Genomic DNA, 17,013 nt, shown 5'->3' on the forward strand with positions numbered 1-17,013 from the left:
AGGCTGGGCGGGGCCCGCGCATGCGGGGCGCGGCGCGGCGCTGGGGATAAAAGGGTGGCTGGGGCGGCGCGGGAGAAGCGCTGGGGCAGCGGGAGGCGAGGGAGGAAACCGAGACGAGCGCGGGGACGAAGCCCTTGGTTTCTTGCCTTTAAGCCACCGACCCTCCTTTCCCAGCCGTCGCCGCCATGGTGAAGACCGTGGGCAGCCTGGTGAGTCCGATGGGCGAGGCGGCCATGTCCTTTAGCCGTGAGAGGGGCGGGCGGCGGGATGAGCATCATTTCCCCGACGGGCGGGCGAACGGGGAGGGAGAGCTGCTGGGGCAGCTAGGCAGTCAGGGGACTCTGCTTGGGCTGCCCTGGGCTCCCGAGAGGCCTTGGCCTGCGGGAGATGGCGGGTGAGAGCCGGTGTGCTGCCCGGGCAGGCGGAGCCTGCTTCAGCCATGCGGCGGGAACGGGGGAAACCGCGCGGAGGGCTCGGTCAGACCAGGGAGAGGGAACAAATAACTGCGCGACCTGAGACTTCAGGGAGTCGGAATGAGCAGGGAGGTGATGCAACTTCACATTATGACAGGTTGTTGCTCATCGCACTTTAAAGTCTTAAGGAAAAGGCTTCGTTTCTCAAGCGGGTAGCAGGGTACTACAGCGACAGGAGGAGAGGACACAGTCTTAAGCTGCGTCGGGGGAGGTTTAGGCTGGACATTAGGAGGAATTTCTTTAAAGACAGGGTGATTAGACGTTGGAATGGGCTTTCCAGGGAGATGTTTAAAGGACTGGACGTGGCACTCAGTGCCATGGTCTGGTTGACAGTGTGGTGTTGGGTCACGTAGAGTCGGCGATCTCGGAGGTCTTTTCCAACCTAACGGATTTTGTGATACAGTACCCTAATTTAGCAGTCCCGATTTGCCTTATGTACTGCTAGTGTGTAGAGGACTAGACTGCTTTCTTGGAGTTTGGCCTAAGTTCTGTTGCCTTTCTGGGTAGGAGATAATGGAAAAATGAATCCATTTTTCTTGACTTGAATGGGACTGCTAGAGCCTATTACCCATACTTACATAGCAGGAGTTGCTGGCATAAGTAGTATTTCCCTTGTAATGCTGCTGTCTGACATATTCACTACACTAATGCATCACATCACTTTTTGGATGATTCTGTGAATACAAACACATCTGTGGCTTTGAGGTACAGAATAGTAATAAGGCCTAGACCAACACATGGAGAATACCATGCTGCTGATGAAATAGCATGTGGTCTTGTGCACAGCAGCTGATGTGGTTGATAGACAACAATAGAGTATTTGTTAGCTGTAACTTAGGAACCCAAGTCTCAAAAAATGTTCTCCATGCAAACTTAGCAAGCTTTTCACTTCAGGAAAAATCCTGTTTGGCTAGTCTCGCCTTTTGAACTTGAAATTTGGTGCAAGTGTCAGTTTGATCTCATTTTGAGGCATCTGCAAGTGATGCTGTGTGGCATCCTGTGAGGCCCCAAAAAACTTGCTCTACAAGGCTTACAGTTGTTCATGTACTCTGAGTTAGACACGGGGGAGAAGTACTGACAAGATATTCTCAAGAGGTCAAAATAACAAAAAAGACTTTACTGGCAACTTTAGAAAATCAGAGAACTTTGGCAAAAGGTTTAGTGCAACATTCAGTCTACATTAAACACTTCTCAAAGCATTAACTTAGCCCATTCAACTTAGCAAACTCCAAGTCTGTTTGATTGCAGGTTACTCAAAAATTCTGAGAAGAGGGAATTAGAAGAAGAAAAGGACAGAAAATGTATAGAAAAGGGCACATATAGCTACTAACTCCTGGGTCCCAGAGGTGTTCAGCTGCTAGAAATTCCAATAGGAGGTAGGGTCAAGACATGTGCTAGCAGCATGTTCGACCTTAAATACCCCTCGCCTCCAGTGTGCCTGTGATTGGCAGCCACTGTGCGGCTGGGATACAGTGTCTTAAGGATGGGGTGTGTGGGGCAGTGCACTGCCTCACCGGAGCAAGGCCTGACCTGCCCCTTCCCCCGCATATTTGCACTCCAAAATGTTTTGAGACCTCAGTCTTTCCAGTCTCTCACACATCCAAGTTTGTTTTCTAGGCTGTGCTCTTCTACAGTCAGTTCACTTTATAAATGAAAAGCATGTCAGACCTCTCCCACTGGACCGCAAAAGTGTTGACATCTGATACATAAATATACAAACTAACACTTGTGACCCCAGCTCAAAAACCGGTGAATGCCGGAAGCTCCTTAAGAATGAAATGCCTTACCATTCAGGTCCTGGAGAGAGAATGGTGTGTGAATGCAACCTCAAACTGTTGTTCTGCTTTGCATCTTTTCCCCCTTCTCTGTTTGTGGTGGCACAGGAGGGGCAAACTTTTGGTGTAAGATTTGAGGGGTTTGTTACACACAGGAACAGATTACACATGGCAAGACAAACCTGGCTCTGAAGGAAGAGCCTGTTCTAAGTTAGCCAGGCTTCTACTATCCTCCTAGCTGTGAGCATTGATTAATAGTCTGCTTTAGTTAAAGCACTGTTAAAGCAGAATTTTGTTGCTCATCCATGGAGAGTGTGGACTCAACAGTCATGCTGACAACAGCATTTTAACATCAGTAACACCCAGAGTATTCAAGCACAGTGCAACTGGGATCTCTGGATTAATTCTGGTTTTCAGTAAAGCACATTTGTATTCTTTTCTGATACAAAGGGGAAAACCCATTCTTGCACTGTCTGCAAGGACTTCTATGAGTGAGACCTAGCTAGATATGCCCCTTTTCCCTACACATCTCTCCAGAAACAGACTCGCTTCTGAAGAATGGCTATTTTCAGGGTGCTTGACTGATCCCACTGTAGTACCTGCTAGAGCACAGAAGGAGAAGTATTTTGGTTGGTTTGTAGTGGCCTTGAGATGAGTGACTAGTGTAAGCGGGTTTGGCTGTGGGACATACTGCCTTTTATAGCAGAAGGTAATAGGGTATATAAACTTTAAAAGCTGGTGCTGTCAAAGCTTTCCTCTTCATTCTAGCTGCCTCTCTTGTTATTTGAGTTAAAGAAAATGCTGAAAAATTGCAGTTTCAGCTACAAGTGATAGTTTTAGAAGTGGTGTGTGCTAGGGAGCTCATGCAGTTGAACCTTTGGTCTGTTTATGCTAGCTTCTGTATTTAAAAAACCTCACTAAATTACATAGTAACCATTGGCAGTCAGGTGATGACTGGGCAAGTTCAAGGGTGACTTGATATGTGTTGAAAATAATGTTTACAACCAAACTTTAATCAAATCTGCCAGATAGTGTGGAGCTATCTTATCTATTGCTGAGAGCAGCAGACTCCTTTCAGCACCATCTGTGGCCAGCAGCCTCCTTTTTGAAGGAGGTACTGGGAACCTCTGAGGCACTAGAGGCTTTCATTATTAGACCTTCTTACTTGGCTCTTGGAAACAGATGCCTGCTACCAATGTGTTTGTTGAAGGTAGCATGCCCTTTTCTGCTGGGCAACAATAGAAGCAAAATTGACGTCTTGTGTGTGTTCAGGGAGGTTGTAGTTAAATATTTAAGGAAAAAAAAAAAAAAAAAACCAAAAAAAACCCAAAGAACAAACCAATAGTTACCAGCATGCTAGCTGAGGCTTCTCCCAGTGAGCTGTTACCTGAAGAAAATGTTCTTTAACAAAGCTGTAAGATCCTCTCAAAGTGTGACAAAATAGTCTTGTGATGGGAGGTTCTCCTTCTGGTAACAGATTTTTTTAGTTTTTTATATGAAAGCTTGTCACTTCACAGTTAACATGAAAGGCAACTAGTGAAGTCAGTTGGACAGGTCAAGCAGCTTGTTTTTTGTTTTGCTCCTGCTACTGTCTTCCGTCCTCCAGAGAAATTAAGCTCACTAGAAAAACTTTTGGAACTTCTTGCTAGTTCGATATTTTCTAACTTGCAGGGGTAACACCTTCAGACCCAGCATCTCTTTTAACTGTCCTACAGCAATTTTGGCTGATATTAGAGAGGGTTTACAGGGTAACACCTGATTTGTAGTCAGGACCCGGTCACCACTAGTGGTGAATGGTATGTGACCAGCTGTAATTACGATGCCGTTCCACTTTCCCTTTGTTCTAAGCAATAGCAAACCTGAGGTATGTAGCCATATGATTAACACATTCCAGGGCTGGGCGTCCTTTTGCAGAATACAGTAATTATGTAGCTGGACAGGAGACTTACAGGTTAAAAGAGGATGGTCAAGCTGGCAGCTGCGGGAAGTGGAATCAATAGAGTGGTGATGTTACAGTGCAGAGGTCTGAGAAGCTATACCAAAAATCAATATTAGGATTTCAAGGCCAAAAAGAGTGAGGCTTGATTGAGGAACTTACACTATAAGTAAGTACTGGGAGGGAGCAGCAATCGTGGATTGCTGTGTAAAGGGACATTAAACTCTTGGTGGGAATGAGTGCAGGAATGCATACTATGTCAGTACAGGAGTAGGGGAATGTAGGGAGACAGGAAAACTTAACTGTTCCCATCTCTTTCAGAATGAGAGTACGTGGTGTGCAGTGTTACAACAGATCTTGTATCAGAGTAGCTGTGATGTCCAAGATGTGAGGATAGAAAAACCAACATGGATGTGTATCTCTGAAGAGAGCTACGTGGGGAGGGAAAAAGTCTGTTAACAGGGAGATGTAAAGCTGAGTGTATTTGAAAGTTACAGGAAGCTGTGGAGACTTTCACATAGGATTATACATACATAAGAATGTTCATGCAGGATCTCTGCTTGCATGTTAAATACACTCGTGTCCAGTTTGACTGTGTGCACTTTTGGCTCCTCACCTGCATGACATTCTTTAGCTTACTAGAGTCAAGTCTCAGTTTATTGTGGCTGATTGCAGAAGCTGGTATGAATTAGTTAACTCCTCCTGCACTGCAAAACCAACCCCTGTGTACATCTGGCAAGTAACCACACTCCTTTCAGTCAGCTGTTGCTGACAGGACTCCAGTGCTTTGCTCTCTTAAGCTGGGGGGACTAAAGCAGCTATCTTTTGAAGTTTATACTAACAGTTCTCCTGCAGCTTGATTGCCAAGAAAACGAAGTTGAAAATCATTGAAGTGGCTTGTACTTTCTTTGATAGTGTCAGGAAGTAGGTGGCCAGCACTTTCTGCTTCTGCCTGAGATATTTGTTAGCCTTTTGCTAGCATGCAAGTATTTATTGCTTTTAATGTCTTTCAGTTCTATCAAAGCATTCACTTTTTGACCAGCAAAAATGAGTAATGGCATGTAAGAATGTTTAGTTCCAAGGAATATTGTCCACAGATGATTGGTGTGACTAAGTGTAACACACAGATTTGAAGACTCTGAATAAGTATTGGGTGTTTATTTGTGTAGTCTGTATGTGTAGCATTGCTTTGGCTAGTGATGTCAAATGTGGGTTCACTTGGCAAAATAACTATCCTATGAGGTTGCTTTCAAAAACATGCTTTAGAGTAAAACACACAATATCATTTTAATGTTAGCTATTGACTGGAAAAGTCACCAAAGTGGAGGACTGTACAAAGGTTTGTTTCTGTCATTTTCAAGTTCTGCAAAGGAAGGTCTGTCCAGAAATGAGATCTGGATTATGAAAAACAGTAAGGATCACATTTAGGGGATAACACAGAGCTGGCAGAGTTGAGCATCATAACTAGAGAATTTCTAGCTTGTTCCCACAATTCAGTGAGTTAGACTGACTGAGCATTTTGGCTGTTTTCTAATTGGAGAGTCATAAGACACTGACTGCTGCTAACACCAATGAAAGCAATTCATATTGAAGCACTTACATGATGGTACAAATAACCCAGTTAAGTGTTTAAGAGCTGCCATAATGATTAGTGTGTTAGGTCTGAGAGCAAGCCATCATTGGGATTAGTCTTATATCATTTAGGAAAGGAGGGGGGAATCATTAATGTGTTCAATATTTTTTTTTTTTGTAGGTTGAATTTGAGGCAGAACTGAAATCTGCTGGTGAGAAGCTTATAGTAGTTGATTTCTCTGCCACGTGGTGTGGACCATGCAAAATGATCAAGCCCTTTTTCCATGTAAGTAGTTTTTCTGGGTTTATTTCTGCATTAAACTGTATATAAATGTTTGTGTTGCTTGACAATAACATGGAGGAAAATTCCTTTTGCCTTATGTGATTGCCATCATTTCCTGGAAAAAGAAGTTGCAGAAGTATCTGTTTTTAAGACTACCAAGTAAAATAGACTGACCTTTGATATAGCTGGGAACTAATATAAGGTTTAGCTTTTGTCCTGGTGCTTAAATGTATTTCAGGTCTGCAGAGACCTGCCAGTTGCATTGCTTCAAGCAGTAGGATACAGAGAGGAAACAATGCTTACCCTTCTGTAAACAGTTAATGTAACTTCTCCAGCTGTGTTTAGGTGGCCATGTTATCTTCTGATAAAGTAGGAGAAACAGTAGCATCTTTTGGTGATCAGCTAAAGGCTGCAAGAGAAGGCCTTCCACCTATGTCTTGGGATATGTGGGTCCTTGTGGGAAGAACAGATTTCCACAGACTCTTCCAGAAACAGTCTGGAGCAGAATAGAAAATTTTTGCTGTGGTAGTAAAATAGCTGCTTTAAGGTAATAAAGCATGTATCACTAGCAGTTTAAGCAGCACCAGCCTTTCAATTTATATGAATGCATCTTTTCAGGAAGCTTTCCTGGAACATTGCAACTGCATAGTTATTTTTATTTCTTTCTAGAGTTTGTGTGAGAAGTATGGTGATGTGGTGTTCATAGAGATCGATGTGGATGATGCCCAGGTAAGCTGTGGGGTGGTGCTGAGGGAAGACAGCTAAGGACTTCCACACAAGTGACAGAGACTTCTTTTCAAAATGTCTTCACACACACTAAAAACGGGAATTTACTTCAACTTAAAATTGAAACATAGGGATTTAGCTGGAAAGAATGATTTTTTTTTTGGTTTTTTTTTGGTTTTTTTGTTTGTTTTTTTTTTGTTTGGTTTTTTTTTTGTTTTTTTTTTTTTTGTGTTTTTTTTTTTTGTTTTTTTTGGGTTTTTTTGGTTTTTTTTGTTTTTTTTTTGTTTGTTTGTTTGTTTTTTGTTTGTTTGTTTTTTTTTTGTTTTTGGAGAATACCTGAACAGAACAAACTGCCTTGGTTATCAGCACCCTTGAAGTCCTATGGCATGTGTCAGATAACTTGGGAGCACTGACCCTTTACTTTGGGAGGGAGCATTAGTCTAAGGTCTTAAGCTGCTTTGATGCAATCTTCATTAAACCTAATGGTTCACAACCTACTGATCTGTCTGGTGTCTCCACTGCTCTTGGCACTGTTTTGTCTTTCATTAAAAATGAAATTAGGTCTTGAATTAAGTGCAATAAAATGTCTGTGGTATTGCAGTTTCAGCATTGCCAAATAGGTACTTGAAAAATGTTACATGGAAGCCCAAGAGTTGCCATAGGGCTCTTGTGTCCTACAAACAGACCTCTGTTTTGATGCAGAGGTTTTTTCCAAACACAGAGTACAGGTTAAGATTAAGGTTTTTGCTATTGCATGAACTAAATGTTGAAGAGGGGATCTTTAAGGCTTACTTCAGGGAGATGTTAATACTGCACTGGTTTTGCTAGTGGTGGACAAGCAAAGTGCTTTTTACTTTATCTCGAGCAGCAGTGACTTTGCTCTGTCACCTAAACAGAAGTCAGCTAGAGTGGGTTCTAAATTCAACATCCTTGAGAATATACCCAGTTGAAAAATTGGTTTTTTGTCTCTTCCAGGATGTCGCTTCACACTGTGATGTGAAGTGCATGCCAACGTTCCAGTTCTACAAGAACGGAAAGAAGGTAGGCTCTGCTTTTTTGGAACTGGAGCAGGCAAGCTAAACACTTCAAAGAAGATTGGGAGTGTTGGACTACTTAGTCTGCCTTCTCTTGATTATGTCTCTGTGGCACCACTAGCATTAAGGCACTCCTGAGAGCAAGCAAGTTCATCTTAGTACCGCAGCAAATGTAACCAGCAGTTAACTGGTGATGCAAACTGTTGTTCACAGGTAGTGAACTGAGTTAGTTACAGGTGAATCTTACAGGCTGAGCTTCATGAGAGATAGCGGGGTGAGATGTCAGTGTTAAGACTGCTGGTCTATCTGCCTAGCACCCTGCTCTTTACTTGGTCAGTGTTTGTCATCTGGATGCAGCTTGTGTTCAAGCAGAGACATGACTATAGGTGTCTGTGGAATCCCACCCAAACAGAAGTCTCTAACCTGGTTGAGGTTATATACAACAAACAACTGTTTAGCTTATTTCACACAGAGGCTGTATAATCTTTGAAGTGAAGGTCCTGTCCCTGTTAAAGGACTGAACAGACCTCTTGTGTCTGCACTGCCAAGAGATGGTTGAGATGGGACGCAGATTGTGCTCTGACAGCACAGTGGGCTGCCTGTGCAGGGCAGTTTGACTAGCTCTGTGCCTGAACTTCCTGAGCTGCATGTGTTGTCTTAGGCTTTTAGTTTGCCAAGCAAGCTGAAGGTAGGCTTTTCTAAAGGAAAACAGTGCTTGGATGTAAGTTTCATGGCTGAAGGGGATGGAATTATACCCTGTATAGTTGAGTGTCACATGTAGGGTGGCTTTCAGTTCAGTATGGGGTCAGTCTGAACCTTTGACAGTTCTGTTAGGGTAAACTTACACAACTTTGTGATGTTATTGGAAGAATTGTGATTACAGCATGACAGTCAATGTGTTGCTTTTTATATCAAGCAAGAAGTTTCATGGCCTGTAGTGTAGTCTGCTCTGTACCTTGTACCCCTGTAGATACAGGAAGACAGAGCTGCTGGTTTTGAGACAGCGGAGGAATGTTGCCTCTATCATTTTTCCCTGTAAGTTGCAAAAAGAACAGTTCTCACAGGAGAAGCCAGGTGCAGGGGTAGGTCATTTGGAACAGTCCTTCCAGAATTTGATTGGTAGGGTCCTGAGCAAGCCAAGGTGACTTTTAAGCTGCCTCTGATATGTGGGGACCTTCAGAGTCTCTTTAAGCCTCTTTGAGTCTTCCACAATCTTGATTCAGGATCAATGGTAGTCTGGAAGTGAATTTTGATAGTATTTTGTTTCGCGTGAGTTGTGTGGGAAATAAATACATGGATATCTGCAAAATACTCCGTTTTGAGGATGGGAAAAATTTTAGGTTTTAGCAGAATTGAATAGGTGCATATGTGACTGGATGCTATGCAACTAATGTTAAGAAGCATTGAATGCAAGAGTTCTAAAAATCAATCTCTCTTTACAGGTGCAGGAGTTCTCCGGGGCCAATAAAGAGAAGCTGGAAGAGACCATTAAAAGTCTAGTCTAATCTCCAGCCATGAAGACATTGAAGCATGACTGCTTTGGCTAAATTACAGCCTGCAACTTTTCTACTTAAAAAAAAAAAAAAACAACAACTAAACAAGCTAGCTAGATTAAGTGGTGCAAACTATCTTCTTGGTCCATGTATATGAGTACAATAAAGTATAAAGTCTTCACTTTTGGATATTGCTGTGTGTTTAACAAAAATGTTAAGAATTCTATGTCAGGTGGGTGTCAGATTTTGCTGTGTTAAAGGAGTACTGTGTGGATACAAAGACTTGTCAAAGGCAACCTCATCTATTGTTGACATGGGATAGCCATGATGGTTGCTTTAGGAGAAGTCTGCTGCCACCTTACTCAGATGGTAGTCACCAGGCTATAATCTGGTTTAAAAACACAGAAGGGGGAGTTGGAGAAAAGATGGTGATCACTGGGTAGGATAGTTCTTTCTTTTGTTAAAAGACTTTTTAGACTTCAAAGCTAAGACTTGTCCTTCCAGGGCATAATACCAATCCTACCATGGAAGTGCAAGGTAGAACTTGGACTTGCTGCCTTTTTGCCTTTTCAGTTCTTCCTTGTCATTGGCATGTGTACCTTCTGGTTCTATTAGTAACAAAGTGTGTTTAGTCTGAGTTGGGCTGCTTGGTTCCTAGGCAATAGTCTGGAGCAAATGACTGAAGAAGTGAAACTTGTAGTGTCTTAAGGTCAAGAGAATTTATATTTATATACTCTTGTAATTTTCACTTGATTGCATTGCTGCACTTTTAAAACATACTTGACACTGTGTTGGACAGTAAACTGGACTCTGTGGTCCTCCAATCCTGAATCAGGCTGCCTAGATGAATGCTGACCTGCCAGCCTTTTTATACCTGCCATTCACCTACTCTTGGCACTGTTACAAAGAACAGTGTTTTTTCCACTGTGTCAAAATGGCTTCCTTGCTGGCTTCGATGTTGTCCTGTATAAGAACTCTGCAAAGAAGGGAGCAGGGCTGTACCTAGCAGTGGGTACAGCTTAGTGAGCTGTGCTGCTCACTGAGTATCACTCATGGAAAAGCTAGACTTCCTGCTGCATATGCACACAATGTGGAATGAGTGAGCCTCGTCTTTGTGGTAGGGAACTCACCCATGACTCAGCCTTACACTCACTTCACAAGCATGCATGAATTTCTTCATGGCTCTGGAGGACTGGGGGCCTTGAACAGCTTAATTTATATGTTCCCAATTTGAAACAAGATTTTTCTAGTCCAAGAAGTGGCCACACCCTTTTCTTGAGGATGAGCCATCAAGGTTCTTCTTGGATGTAAGTTCTGAGTTGTGATTATTCAATGAGAAGAACATGGGAAATATTTTCCATGTAGCTCTGGCTATTTGACTAAGAGAAATGCAGCTGTGTGTTTGAACTGTTCAAAGGTAAATGGGAAACCACTGCCCCAAGTGCTGCCATGGACAGACTAGTGAGGAGAGAATAAAATGAAGCTGTAGCAAGAATGCATTATTAACATCACACCATCTGCAAACAAGCATTGCTTTTGGAAGCAGATTCTGTGTGGCCTATTTCTGGGCAGTAACTGTAAGAAAGATTTTAAAAATTCCTGCTGAAAGTTCCAGATGAAGTTCAGTAAGATGCCCCGGCATCCCACATCATCCTTAAGAAATAATACTAAACTGTGCTGCAACATCCAGTGTTTCTGCTGAGGTGAGGCCAGATGAGGTTGTTGCCTGTTACAGCAGGGAAAAGGTACAGTCAGTGGTGCATTGCTGCTTGTGTGTTGAGTTTAACACATAGTTTACTTTTTTAATAAGATGTTACTCTGCAGTAGCCTTGGACAATCCAGGTGACGGTGACTGGAAATTCAAGTCATGATTGGGAAGACCAGAATAGCTGGAATACCTCTTGTGCTGAAGCAAGGGGTGCAAAGCAGTTCTTAAATGGGCAGTGAGTTCAGCTTCTGTGCCACCGTATCTTCCCCTCCCAAGAACTAGTATATAGGCACACTGTGGTGAATATAACTTACACAGCCTAATTTGAAAGATGTTCTTTAAGGCTTGGCTCTTTGGGGAAAATGCAGTGGGGATCTCCATGTTAGGTAAACGTTCCCTTTAAAGGAAACAACACATGTTCCTCAAATGCACAGTTATACCAGAATCTGACTGTTTGTAGTTGGTCCTTGTCATTACAGGTCATGGAAGCCTATGCTTTGTTTTGGTTATGTGTAAGGAGCCTCCATTCCTAGAGCAAAAGTGCCCCTACTGGGACAAGAGAACCCTAGTTCAGGATGGGAACTGGCTTGAGTCTTTCAACAGGCAAGGACAGGGTCTTTCGGTCTTTAACAAGCCTAGGTACAGCAAATAAGCATTTTCTTCTAAATGGAATGGGCATGAGTATCCTTGCTAAAGCCTAGGGCTTTAGCCATATGCCCTCTCACATGGGAATTAAGTAATGATACTTTGTAGAGAGCTCAGTGGGTGCATTTTTTGCTTGTTTTTTGTGTGAAGGTGTGAGGCCAGCATTGCTATGTGCCAGGCAGTAGCACAGCATTCACGCTTTCATTAAACTCTGTGGTCTGCTGCTTGCATGAACAGAATTGGCTGCTTTGATCCAGTGACCTGAAAATACGCCTTTAAGAGAGGTGGTAGATGGCCAACTGACTTGAGTGTTTGGTAAACTTGATGTACATGGCAGAGAAAAAACAACATAGAAAGGTTTCTTCTGGGAATAAGGGTTTCAGGAAGAAGTTCTCCCATCAGGCAGTGACTGCAGTCTCTGTCATTTGGCTGTGAAATAGCTGGGATCTATGCCTTGCTGTCAAACAAGAAAAGCAAGATGTTTTTGTCTGCAGGCCTGTTACATAGCCTCCTTATAATGGGCTGGCCAACAGGAAGAGAAGTACTTCCTTGAGTACAGCAATTAAAACACATAGCTGGAATAATTAGGTTTAATGAGAGAGGACTAACATGAAAGGAAGAGCCAGGGGGTCACAGTGAGTGGATAAGTGAACTGTGCGTGATCAAATTGCAGTGGAATAGTGACACTCCTTACTTTCATCCAGGGGTTCTGAAAAGGCTCTTGTGCACTTGGGGAAGTTATGTCATGTATGTGGGGTGCTTAATCACCCACATGTCTCTTCGATCTCTTGCAGCAGTCAACTGAGCTAGCCATCTGCTTTCCATTCTTTCCTTGACCTGAATAAGTTAGACTTTGATTCCCCTCTGGAATGATTCCAGTAAGAGTATTTGTAATAATTTTAATGTTTAATTTCTTAACTATTCAAAACTAGCTGGATCTACCAAACTAAAAAATTACTTACATTGTTTTACCGATGCCAACAAACTGTGGCATAGCCGCTCCTCTGGATTGAGCTCCATTGACATGCAGCTTTCAGCCACCCAAGGAATTGGCTGGAGGAACATGCTGTTGAAATCCTTGCTGGATTAATGCTGTTGTGCTGGTCCCTCACCCTTGGTGAGGGGTGGGAGAGTCTGACCAGGTGAAGGTGTCTTACAAGATGCTTTTTCTCATGTACTCTTGTTCCTTTCTCCCTGCCGCTATAGTTTAGCACTTTTATTTAAACTCAGGTATCACAGAGGGCTTGGCTTTGGTCATTGTTTAAATCCCTTTTGGAGTTGGCTGTCACCGGCTCTATCTGATGTAGTGGCAGCTCCTCGTCCTCACCAGAAGCCACCCCTGCAACATCCCCAGTACCAAAACCTTGATAAAGATGGAACTAGATGAGTTTGAGAAACTTGTAAAAATCTTAAGGACATGTTGGGGAAGGACATCCACCTGAAATGCAGTTCTTCCTCCTCTGGAGAGAGGAAGCTGAGATGGTCCAGGCTGGCAGACAGACAAGGTAAGGAAGGCATGAGAGCTGCCCAAAGTCCCATCTCTAGCTGCAGCTGACAAACACAAGCTTGTGAGATGCAAATTGCCACAAGGTAGCCACGGCTGTCTGTGGGTTTTATACATGTGTGTATACACAGGCAGGCTCTGGGAATGCCTTGTGCTTGTACCTCTCTGGCAGTGCGGGGGTGATGGTAGTACCTCTAGGTAATGGGCTAGAGGGAAATGCATGGGGGAAGGTGGGCTCCTACTATCCTCGCGGCACCATCTGCCTGGCTTACAGGAATTGGAGCATTTGTCATGGACGTGACAGAGGTATAAACAGACTCTAGGGGGCGGTGAAGCCAGGCATTAGGTCCAAAGGCACAGAAGAAGGAAGAATTTTAGACCAGGCTTGGGTCATTTCCCCTCTACTTGAGTAAGTACACATTTGCTCAGGGAGACAATGCAGTCTGGTATTTCACCTTTCTTTGTTTCTAGTTCCTCTGAGAGGGGCACCTCGGGGAGAGCAAGGACCCACACCATGAACAGTACTCACAGCTGTGAAGCCTGCTGATAATGGAAACACAGTAGTTTTAGCACCACTTAGCAGGATTGCTCCAGAGGCTTTCAGCTTCCTGGAAGGCTGAGCCCACACTGAGCTAGTGATAACGGGCTGAGGATAGGGACAGGAGGTGTCTCTCTGCACTGCAGGTAATGGCCAGCAGCAAGCTAACCTGTCTGGAGCCGACGGTGTGAGATGAGCAATTAAAGTAAGGGGTCATGGGAGCAAGATAAAAGCCAAGGATCCGAGCTATGGCTTGCTTGCTTCAGTACAGGCAGATGTGGTGACAAGTTTAAGGTTGGATTTGATCCAGCTGGGGAATAGATCTCACATAAGAATGAATACTGTGGCTGGGTGATAGTGTCTCATGACCCCTCCTGTAGGCACCGACCCTGGGGGGACCATGAGAGAAGCTCATCAGGCAGCAATGCATTCCAGGGATAGTTCCCTGATTTCAACAAACCACAGCCTTCTGTAACAATTCCCAGTGCTTCCTGAGGCTGCCTTCGGTGTAGCAGGCCATGGTGAACTCCTCAAGGAGGGTACCCACTGTGTCCTGAGCTCAGACAAGTTACTGCCACCAGCCCCAGCTTGACATTGCTTAGGAACAGGACACAAAAGTTGCATATTTACTAGCCTGGAATAACTCTAAGTCTAGAGACTGCTTCATTTTGCACAGGCAAGCATAAGGTGTTAAGCAGTTAAACCACTACTCTAGAAATAATGATATGTATAAATGAAGATCTATTTAGCCAACAAATGATGAAGCCTGCAGCTGTTTACATTTAAGATTAAATAAACTCTTCCTCTTGCTTTCATATATTACATCCTCCATTAACTGGGATAATAAAGTCTCAAGAATCCCACTGCCACCCTACTTGTGAAGTGTAACTTACGTAGGGGCACAAACATGGTCATGTGGACTGGAGAAAAGGAGCACAAAAAGACCAGATATGATTATCAGCACAGCCACGGCTGCAAGGTGATTGAAGAATGGCCCCTGTGCCCTGTGCAGAGCTGACATCCTTTCCACCTTTGCAGACACATGCAATAGAGAACTGCTGTAGTGCTGAGGAGGACCAAGCCCTTGCACAACTTCTGACAGCCAGTGGGACCACCAGGACCTCACCCCTTCCCAGAAAGCCTTTAAGCTTAGCTGCAGAGTGATAATGTTAGAGGAGGGGGAGCCTGGCACATGGCATTTGCCACCCACCAGCCCTGTGCAGCTGTCCAAGGACAGGCTGGACTGCCTGCATGGTACTACCCCATGCTCTGCCCCTAAAAAGACACAGAGCCATGTACTGGCAGAAAAGCCTCTCCCAGCAACACATCTCAGCATCTTTGTTCTAGGCTGGGCATTGGCACCTTGTTAACTTCATTACCCTGGTTGTACTCAAAGGATTAGCTTGCTTCACTAGCAGGGGGAAACAGAGAGACTTCCATCCTACCTTGTGTCACTGCCACAAGGAAAAAACCCAAAATTTTTAATAACTCCTTTTTATTTTCAACATGTGGAAAAATCCAGGTATTGTTCCACAAAGCTTAGAACTCTGAGGACAACAAAGCTTACAGTAAGAAACTACTGCAAGAACGCCAGACAGTGAGGGATATAATTGTCATTATTCATGTTGTGGCAGTGTTCCTGACATGTAACAGAAAACCTGGATTTTCAGGAAAAAATAGCTATGTTCCCCAGAGAAGTTCAGAGGCTCAGAGGTGTGTGGTGTGGTACTGGTTTTACACATAAAAATTTTATTTTCATGGTTAAATAGCCTTGAAAAATCAACTGCAATTTATGAAGCATAAAATCTATACACAGAAAGGGGAATGTACAGATCAGTATTTTAGGAGGAAGCAGGCTGAGCCAGGATTATTCTGACTGACAAATCTTTCTGCAACTCTGTTGGGGTTTTACTTTAGTCTTAGTTTTTTCCTGTTAAAGGAATTTTCTCCCATATGCATGTTGCTAGGGGACAAATAGCTGTACTTAAGAAAGACAAAAAGGGGAGTGGGGCGGGCCTGGCTACTCCTTTGTCTACACCTGGGTGTGGGGTCAGTTCGCTCTGAGCGTCCGGAGAGAGAAGCTGCAGAGAAAGGAGCTGCTGCTGCTTTCTTTTTGGCCGTTCTTTCTTCCTGCTGGAAGCAACGCCGGGACCCCAAAAGCCGCTTTCCCTGCCCTGCTGGAGACCGAGCTGTGGCTGCCCTGCCCCGCTGCTGCTTCGAGCTTTCGCTACGCTGTAGCCCTGCTCGCCCTGCCTGCCTGGGCCTCCGTGGGGTTCTCCCATCTGGATACATCTCGCCTGCCACCCGGGATTTGCGTTCGTCCCTGCCACTCCAGCCTGCCGCTCTAGCCTGCCGTTCCAGCCTGCTGTTCCTGAGAGCCCGGGATCAGCTGCCCAGCGGTTTGTGAAGCCTTTGTCCCATCCCTTCCCGGGATCCCAGGGCACCAGAGCCGCGGGTTTCCCGAGCTCGCTCCGGAGCGCCCCCTGCAGCCGCGGGGGAACCATCGCACCTGCCCTGCTCACCGGGAGCCGCCAGCGCCCCTGCCGGCTGCGAGCGGAACTGCACCCGAGGGGAAAGGGCCTGACAGCCGAGAAGGCTGGCACTGGGTTTGTGATTGCTGTTACTGCCATAGTTGTTGTTGTTTTGTTTGACTGGTTATATACATATATATATATAGTAAAGAACTGTTATTCCTATTTCCCACATCGTCGCCTAAAGGCCCCTGATTTCAAAATATAATAACTTAGAGGGAAAAAGGGGTTATATCTGCCACTTCAAGGGGAGGCTTCTGCCTTCCTTAGCAGACACCTGTCTTTCAAAACTGAGACAAACATTGACCAAGAGACAGGACCTTCATGTGGCTATTCTTAGTTCATTTCCTAATCAACACTTTACTTGAAACAAGAGATTGTTAATTCACTGGACTAAAAACAATGCAGTATTTTAGGATTTGCAAGCCCTCTGAAAATTCCTCAACAAAACACCACCAACAACAGCAGACCTCTACTCAGTGGATCTGAAGCCAACTGACAACAAGTTCCCTTTTCTGGTTTACCCCTTTACATGATACACAGTGGTATTAGCCCACAGATCTTCCTCAGTGGCCCCTGTAAAACCACAGCACTGGAGCTAACACAAATTGTCAATTCACTCTCCTCAGAAAACACTATAAAAGGTACCAGAACCAAGAATCATCATTTCCCCAGAGGCCAGCTGACCTGCATTTCAGGGTGTGTTTTTTTAAGTTCACTCAGCAAGTATTGTCAATCTACATCTTAAGTAAGGGATCTCTTTTTGTTGACATACAGAGCATCTAATCCTGGCTC

At 44.2% G+C, this 17,013-nt stretch overlaps 1 protein-coding gene across 1 annotated transcript; it reads left to right on the forward strand.

Annotated features, from left to right (window-relative positions):
- Positions 1-17: 17 nt before the first annotated feature.
- LOC125319721 (thioredoxin) lies at positions 18-9,473 on the forward strand. The gene is made up of 5 exons (XM_048291219.1): positions 18-209; positions 5,938-6,042; positions 6,709-6,768; positions 7,741-7,806; positions 9,242-9,473. Exons 1-5 carry the CDS (start codon positions 186-188, stop codon positions 9,302-9,304), a joined length of 318 nt encoding a protein of 105 aa, XP_048147176.1. The 5' UTR covers positions 18-185; the 3' UTR covers positions 9,305-9,473.
- Positions 9,474-17,013: the final 7,540 nt, after the last annotated feature.

This window comes from Corvus hawaiiensis, chromosome Z (genome assembly GCF_020740725.1).
Source record: "Corvus hawaiiensis isolate bCorHaw1 chromosome Z, bCorHaw1.pri.cur, whole genome shotgun sequence".
Lineage (NCBI taxonomy): Eukaryota > Metazoa > Chordata > Aves > Passeriformes > Corvidae > Corvus > Corvus hawaiiensis.

What these genes read in the sequence shown, in the direction of transcription:
- LOC125319721 (XM_048291219.1), top strand. Translation starts at nt 186, where the DNA reads ATGGTGAAGACCGTGGGCAGCCTG. An exon ending in TGAAGACCGTGGGCAGCCTG is followed by an intron (nt 210 to 5,937) that starts GTGAGTCCGATG and finishes TTTTTTTTGTAG; the next exon opens with GTTGAATTTGAGGCAGAACT. An exon ending in TGATCAAGCCCTTTTTCCAT is followed by an intron (nt 6,043 to 6,708) that starts GTAAGTAGTTTT and finishes ATTTCTTTCTAG; the next exon opens with AGTTTGTGTGAGAAGTATGG.